Genomic DNA, 8,595 nt, shown 5'->3' on the forward strand with positions numbered 1-8,595 from the left:
ATTCAGTGTTGGGCCAACTTTTAAGCCCAGGACTTGTAAAGATATAATGTTAAAGAGAAATTTCATAAAATTCTAGAAATATTGTTTCGATATAGCTATAATGTCTTTAATATGGAGATTGTGATTGTGTATTTCTACCCGTTTACATATTTCGCTTGCGAATATATAAATAAAATAAGTATATAAAAATTTTGTATTTATATATTTCAGATTTTTTTCAAAACTTTGTTTGTATGTATTATTTGTTACTATACAAACATGGTAATTCATTATGAATGCATTAATCGTATACAAATGGATGGGGTCAACATATTAAAAAATCTGAATTTATACAATCAAGAATCAAATTCTACAAATTAACGAATTTATACAAATCGACGAATCATATTAGCCAGGCGAATTATACAAGACAAGAGAAAAACAATACAAAAGAAAAGACATACCTTTTTTAAATTTCATTTCATATAATAATAAACATACTGAAATAAAAATTATTGAAATCAGAGATATGATTAGCAAGACCTAGTATCATAAATTGATACCATGAGAAGATAGAATATATATTTTTTCATTTAAAATTTTCTTTAATTAAAACAAATATATATAATGGAAGAAGCCATACTGAAAACAATAAATAAGTGACACTATAACAGAAGTAAAATACGATCACAAAAGTAAATGAAATAACTAATAGTAGTAAAATCTAAAAATTCTAAGATAGTATTTATAAAATACTTGTAGAGGAATTAGAAAATGTACAACTACTTAATAATATTTTACCTTAATCCCCGACTTTTATATCTTTCTATCTAGAATTATGTCATCAATAAATTAAAAGTATGTCATGTTTGTTTAATTCACCTCCCCGAGACTTCTTTGATTTTCTCTTTACCTCTCCTAACACCCACTATAGTCAATCTCTCGCACTTAATCACTATGGTAATTGTGCATCTTCTCTTCATACGTCTGAACCACCTTAGTCTCACCTCCCTCATCTTGTCAATTATAGAGGTTACTCCCACCTTATTTCGAACTTCATTTCTAATATTTCCTCTCCTAATATGTCACACATTTATCTCAAACGTGCGCTATTTTCATCTTTTGAATATGCAAGTTCTTGACTACAAATACTCTCCCACCATTCAACACAATAAATCTGACTACCACTTTATTAAATTTGATGACACTTTCTTATTACCCTTGACACCAAATTCGAATTTGTATTTCATCTACTCCGCTCCTATTTACATAGCTAATTCATATTATTTTCTTTATCTCTCCCTTGACTTCTCTCCCACCCTACAAAATAAAAATAAAAAAAATAAAGAGAGCATACAAATTTTTCTTTCCATATGAATATTTTAGATGTAATTCGTGTTTTTTTTAAAGTTAATCTATTACCCTTTAAAACGATAGAGAATTTAAATTTTTCTCTTTTAAAGTAATTAAAGACTGATTATCTAATACGATCCTAACACCTAACTAACTTTTATTATAAATAAAAATTAAACAACCTCAATATAATTAATATGTGTTATTCCTATGTATGGATATATTAATCTCTTAAGAATACTATCATCTAACTAATTAGTATAAAATATCAAAATCAAAATTATACTTTCTTTAAAAAAAAAAAATCTTGTTATTTTTTTTTAAATTTTTTTTTTAATGGTAGTATGGAAAAAGCAAATTAAAGGTAGTAAAAGCTAAACGTGACCTCCAATTTCACTATTTTATAGATATAAAATATTCATCTCTTCGTCTCTGTCTTCTCTAATTTCTAGGTTCCTCAAAGGGGCCTTATCGGTTCAACAATTAATTTTCTTCTTCATCCAATTTCCGGAGCCTTTTTCTAAATTCATATCAGGTAAAAGAAAATTCAGAATTATGCGAAATGCTACGTGAAATTCTATGTATTTTGTTCGAAATTTGAGTTTTTTCCCTTTATTTTTCTGTTTGAATTGCTAATTTTGGTGTTTTTAGGGTATTTTTTAGGATACGGAATGTAATAAGGTGAGATTTTAGATTGTTTATGTGTAAAGTTGGAATCTTTATTGAGATTTATGTTTGTTTGGGGAAACTAAAGATTCCTAATTTTTTTGTTTGTGTGTGTATTTGTAGAATTAAAATATGTATATGGTGTTATTGTTGGATTAAGAAATTGCCCATGTTTGTTGTAAGTATTAAGATGGGTGATCTTGTTGGGAAAAGAGATGAGAAATTTGCAGTTCTTTGGTTACTTTTTTTTCTAGTCTGGGATCTGTTTTTACAAATTTTTAGCTTTTAGAGGAGGTTAGTTTGTGTTATGAGATCTGAAATTGGGCTTGTTATTGGGGATTTGTTAGGTTTGTAAGGTTTTTGGGAATGGATGAGGTCAAGAAATCAGAGGGTCATATGACATCCCCTGCAGCTTTTGTGGAAGGAGGAATTCAGGATGCATGTGATGATGCTTGCAGCATTTGTCTCGAGGCTTTCTGCGAAAGCGATCCTCCCTCGGTGAATGCTAAAGACTGCCTGTAGTTAAATGTTTGATATTAGTAATGTTATGTTACTCTGTTACCATACTGACTTTGATAGTGTGTATATATCTGTTTTTTTCTTCTGTAGGTAACTAGCTGCAAGCATGAATTTCATCTCCAGTGCGTCCTGGAATGGTATGTATCTGTAAAAATTCTGTCTTTACTATCTTCGTTGATTTCGAGGATATCAATTTGCTATTCCAATTTTTGTTAGGCAAGTAAAATATTAGTGAGGTATTTAAGATCAACTGACCCAGAGAGGGCAACAATTGAATAAGATTGCTATTGTTTCTTTTGCTCTTTTTCCTTTTCTGGGGGACGGGGATGAAGTTTGTAACAAAATATGAGATTGAATAGCAAATAGACAGGTGAGAAAGTTGTTCCTTTAACTAGTCGCAAGATGAGCCAGGGAAAGTAGGTCGTATTTGAGCAAATTATATGTCACAACTTTGAAAATCAATGTTACCTAACGAGGGAGAAGTGTATTATGTACACACACACCTATGATCCTATTGCAAGGTACTTGAGAAGAAGAGAAATCTGATAAAAGAATTGAGTGGTGTTATGATTCTATTGCTATGGACTTGAGTCCCACATTTGTTTGATTGGGAGTTGACATGGGGCTTATATAGCCTTGGGCTCTCCCACTGCAGTAGCTGCTTTTGGGGTGTGGTTATCCTTGCTTTGTATATGAATATAATCAGGAGCTGATGTGTGGCTTGTATAGCCTTGGGTTCTCCCACCTCGATAACTAGCTTTCGGGGGGTGGTTATCCTTGGGTTGTATCAAGTGGTCTTTGAAAGGTGATTGGTGGAACTTGACACCAGTGAGTCTATTATTGTTTCTTTTTTGGGTCAAATGGGTGGTTGTTATTGCTGTTGGCATATGGCACTGGCTCTTCTTTTTTTCTTCCTTTTCCAACCATCTTTTAGTAGTAGTTACTCAATGCTGTATATTCTTTATCACATAGTTTTTTGCACCAGTTTTGTTTAGGATATTGCTTGCGTTCAGAAAACAAAATAGTTAAAAGCGCATGCAAGTTGGCCGTGATACTGCCATTATGAGAAAGAAAATGAAAAAAACTACTACTACTATCTCTTGATCTCAAGATAGTTAGAGTCGGCTATATGTTGAATACCAAGGCTCCCACAAAGATTACTTCCTTCACATGTGCTGCACCCGCTCCAGGTTCACCAGGTAAGGAAACTGGGATGCGTAGTTGGTGTTGCACGTTCAAAAAACATAGAGAGTATTAAACCATTTACTTCAATACTGTGAGTTTGCAGAGCTTTATGTATCCTTAGTTCCACGTCACTTGGGTTTTAGCAAACACATAAAGGAAATGCTAGCGACATTGAGATTGGACAGGGTAAAGAGCAATGGAAGGCATGCTGATAGCTCTTGTGGGTGCTTTTTGGATGTATTGTAGTAAGGAACAAAAGGTTTGACAGAGTGGAGAAACAAGCATGAGGCATGTAGAGTTCAGTTTTATTCTGTATTAAGCGGTCCTACTTGAACAGCCATTTGGATAGACTTATTGGAAGTCACTGTGGAGCTTTTGTATTACTTGTTACCATATTGGTAGGGATTAATTAATTACCTCTTCAGTTTATCAAATATAATGAAAGACCTAAAAATCATTGCCAATAAATGAAATTGGTAGTTGTGTTTATAAAAATGCATCGTATACCGTGCGTGAAATTATGTGTCTCAAAAGTTATTTCCTCCCCTCCAAATAATCCTTAATTTTGGGTGGGGTTGTTTGATAGGCGTGGCTTATAGACTGGATGTTAATTCTGGAACATGAGAAATAAATGATTTAGGGACTATACTAGTCATGATGAACATTGAAGTAAACAGTCTAATTAGTTTAATTTTTTTTTAAAACAGGTGTCAGAGAAGTTCTAATTGTCCTATGTGTTGGCAGTCCATAAGTCTGAAAGATCAGATGAGGTTTCTGTGGCTTCATTTATTTCAGTTCATAATTTTTATGATCATGATTCACTGGTACAGCCCTTACTTGACATCAGTTGACTTCCCTCTTTCAGTCAAGAATTGTTTGAGGCTGTGGAACAAGAAAGGAATTTTAGAGTTAATGCAGAAAGAAATGCTACAGTATTTCAGTTTCCTGCGCTGGGAGATTTTGAACTACAGCATGTGTGTGGCTGCCTTAAAGGATAAGCATTTCTTTTTTCATCTGATTTCTGAGTTTCACAAGCTAGCATGTTCTGTTTACCTCTATTTATTCTTCATTCATGGCACTCCAGTTACCTGTGGATATTGATGATCCTGAACTTGAAGAGCGCATTCTTCAGCATTTGGCTGTTGCTGCTTCAATGGGAAGAGCTCACCATGCGGGTCGAAGGGAGGGCTCAAGAAATCGCTCATCCACCAATAACCGTCCACAACTTTTAGTATTTCCAACTCATCATAATTCATCTCCTACCGCTTCTGTTTCACCTTATCCTAGTGGATCAATTTCTGATCCTGCTGCAACCACAACAGTTGATTCCCCTCTTCCCATTAGCTCCGGTAGCAGTGATTCACCACGACAGATGCCTCACCTTCCATCAGTTCAAAGTGATCAACTTTCTGCTTTATCATCTGGTTCCGTTCTAACGCCTGCCACAGCACAAGGACTATCTAGTGGTGATAGGTAGTTATGGTTTTCGACATCCTTCCAATTTTATGCACACCTGGGCTTTATCTTAAATTGGTTTATGATGGGTTGGATTGGAAACTCATGCAGATTTCTTAAATCAGCTCTCATTTGTTTTTGGGTTTTCTGTCTTTCTAGAAGCTCCTCTAGTTCATCCTTTACACCAATCCATAGGAGAGCTGGACCATCAGAGTTGCAGTCATTTTCAGAGTCCTGGAGATCTCGATTTAGTTCTATGTCAATGAAGTATGAATGACTTCACTCAATTACTTTTATTCTTAATAATAGCAGTTGTACTTATTTTATATTTTTTTGGGGTCATCTTAAGCCTGGTGCGTGTTATATATGTTCTTGTGCTCCAGATATAAAGAATCAATCTCAAAGAATACACGAGAGTGGAAGGAGAGATTGTTTTCTCGAAGTTCTTCAATGCCGGATGCTGGTCCTGTTAGGAGAGAGTCAAATGCTGGAATTGCTAGTCTATCTCACCTGATGGAACATCTGGAAACTCGAGAAAATAGTAGAGCTGGCTCTGTTTCAGCAGTTACTAATATAGTGGATTCTTCACACACACTCCAAAGAGACCATGGTAATATGGGTACTCATATTGGAAATGGATTGAACAGAAACTCAACAGCTTCTGCTGCAAGTTCAGCTCAGAATTAAGTGTTCTATTTAAGCATTTACCTGGCATCTGTCCTCAGCATTTCATCTTTGAATGTAAGTCATGCCGCCTGTAAAGGGAAGTTTTCTTTTTTTTCTTCAGTGAATTTTTGTTTTGCGGTTCTCCTTGTTTATAGCCTTAAAAGATTGCTGTTGCATTATCAAATTTGGGGATGTTACAATGGGGTTATCATCATTGTCTATTGTTGATCTCACTGAATAAAAGGTCAAGAAGCATAATCATACACTTCCCTTGTTTGAATGAAAAAGCCCCGTTGATACTTACTTTTAAATAGAGACCAATTAAGTGAAGCAATCCCATTTGATTTTAGAAGGTATGTAATATTTATTTTTTCAAAATGGATCATAATTTCTTTCCTCAGAATGTATGATGAATGGAAACCAGATTGGACTTGACATACAGAAACTTTGTTTTGTTTGAACATTCATCTTGTTTTAAATAGACAACCCAAATAGTTTTACCAATGACAGTTTGTTATTAATAACTAAGTAGTGGTTGCATAATTAATTAACTAGTGCCTGATTATTAGTTTGGCAGCTATAACTCTTCATAAAATGTTGTAGAAATTCAAATCTGAAAAATGTGTCAGGTCTATTGCCTCTATCTTGCCAAAAGGGACTTAACGATACAACAGATTAGGGGGTCGCAACTTCTGCGAATGGGAGGTGTCCGAGTTTCAAAGATTGTTGGCCCTACTCTCTAAGCAATTTATAGCGGGTTGATTAACCCGATGCTTTGTGGTGGTGGGGTTTGGGGTGATTGGCATGTTCTGAATTAAGTCTTTTCATGAGAAACTTTTGGGTAGGAAGAGGAAGCTTTCCCTTGTAACGCAATATGATTGCTTAAGGTGTTGTCGAAGGTGTGTTTTTTCACTTGGCTAGCTACTAGATGGGTGATTTGTTGGCGGAAAATCTCAGAAAGCGGAAGGTTGTCTGTGTCAGCTGGTGTTATATGTGTACGGAGGCGGGAGAGACAGGGATCTTCTTCTGCTTCTGCTTCAGTGTGGTCTTTCCATGAGATTATGGTGGAATATGTTAGGTGGTTTGGTACTTCTTGGGCTACGCCAAGAACTCTGAAACTGAAAGAATCGTTGTTCAGTTGGAAGGGCAGGAGAAAAAGGAGAAGACATAGAGCATGGAACGTAGTTCCTCTAGAATTAATATGGGTGGTGTAGAGGGAGAGAAATATGAGTGCTCTGAGGGAGTAAAGTCGAGTTTTTCTCAGTAGAAACCTACAATAGTCTCTGATTTCCTTATTTTCTTTTCGTGCACCCAAGAGTTCTCAATTGAAGTGAAGATTGGGTGGAGTTCGTAGAGAATCATTACATTTTGTAGTTTCTTTCCTTTTGGTATGCCCTTGCATACAGCCAAGTCTTTGACCTTGTTTATGACCCTATGTTGCTCACTCTCCAAAAATGCTGTCACACCCGTCTCAGTTCCTCAAAAGTTGCACAAGCTTTGGAGGATCCGGCAGCACCTTTGAAGAGTCTGAGCAACATAGCCTGGACCGACCTACCCATCACGAGGATAACTCTGTGTTGCATTCTTCTTTGGAAAAACTAGGATTGCTAAGTTGCCTTTCTTTGGTTTCTCATTTTCAGGTTATGAACTTTGCTTGGGGGTTCAAATATGACATGCTGAGGACGAGATATATTTTCGTTCAGTCTATGGAGAGGAGAAGTAATAGCAGTTGCAACATGAATGTGATTTGCCTGTAAATTTGTTTATATATACGTTTTAACGCGAATCAAAATGTTGAAATGTATCACTGAAATCTGGTAGAGATCATTGTGTTGGATATTTACAAGTTTACAACTTGATAAAATTAACAGAATGATGTTTTTGGTTATTACATAAACTCTGTTTAGGTTTGTTTGTGTTGAAATGTTTGGCCAAAAATATTAGCTGCATTTTGTGTTCACTGCCTTTATTTCACACTTAGTTAGCCTTTCCCCCCTGCAAACTTTATATCTAAATACTGAATGATCGAATTTACGTTTTTTTTATGCCTTAAAAATCGAACACACGATAAGAAAATAAGTGAGAAACGCACTTAATACTTTTAGCCTCCAAGACCAAAAGCATTAAATAAAAATTTAAAATAGGCTCCATGAAATTTATTATATGAAAAATATACTAATTATATATACAAATAATCATTACCTAATTCTTTTCATCATACGTGGCATTGAAATTTTAAGCAAAAATGTGATTTTTTTCACAGAAAACAAAAGAGAAGAAAGAGAAAATGACATATTCCTACTAAAGTTTATAAAATCATGAATAGACAGTGAACTTCCAACTGTAAAACAATGAATTTTAAGTTTTTTTGAGTAAATAATTATAAAAATTAAATATATTTATAACATTAAGTTATAATTTATAAATAATTATAAGAATTTCTTTTACTGATTGATAATTTGATAAAAAATAACATTGAAAGAGTTACACGGTCAGTTTATGTAAGTTAAATTTTTTTCGAATGGGGTGGGGGAGGTAGTTGAAATTTCACTATTTTGTTGAATTTATAACATTAAGTTTAAAGAAAATAATCAAAAGAAATTAGCTAATGGGATTTATTAACAACCATGAATTATTTTGGAATAAAAACAAAAAGACAAGTCTTAATTTTTCTACTCTTATGACATATGAAATTGCCACTAAATAGCTCTATTAATTGCATGCATAATTATAAAATATCCATCTTAACCTCTACGATATGACATTGATAGA

At 34.3% G+C, this 8,595-nt stretch overlaps 1 protein-coding gene across 3 annotated transcripts; it reads left to right on the forward strand.

Annotated features, from left to right (window-relative positions):
* Nucleotides 1-1,711: 1,711 nt before the first annotated feature.
* Nucleotides 1,712-7,772, forward strand: LOC107002584 (E3 ubiquitin-protein ligase RHF2A-like). 3 transcript variants are annotated; one of them, XM_015200654.2, is made up of 9 exons: nt 1,712-1,867; nt 2,346-2,496; nt 2,608-2,654; nt 4,410-4,472; nt 4,568-4,676; nt 4,787-5,175; nt 5,317-5,424; nt 5,541-5,898; nt 7,464-7,772. In XM_015200654.2, exons 2-8 carry the CDS (start codon nt 2,365-2,367, stop codon nt 5,842-5,844), a joined length of 1,152 nt encoding a protein of 383 aa, XP_015056140.1. In that variant the 5' UTR covers nt 1,712-1,867; nt 2,346-2,364; the 3' UTR covers nt 5,845-5,898; nt 7,464-7,772. The 3 variants fall into 3 exon arrangements, with proteins under 3 accessions (XP_015056140.1, XP_015056141.1, XP_015056142.1); XM_015200655.2 differs by having other exon boundaries at nt 5,320-5,424; XM_015200656.2 differs by lacking the exon at nt 1,712-1,867 and having other exon boundaries at nt 2,376-2,516.
* Nucleotides 7,773-8,595: the final 823 nt, after the last annotated feature.

The sequence above is a fragment of the Solanum pennellii genome, chromosome 10 (genome assembly GCF_001406875.1).
Source record: "Solanum pennellii chromosome 10, SPENNV200".
NCBI classification, from domain to species: Eukaryota; Viridiplantae; Streptophyta; class Magnoliopsida; order Solanales; family Solanaceae; genus Solanum; species Solanum pennellii.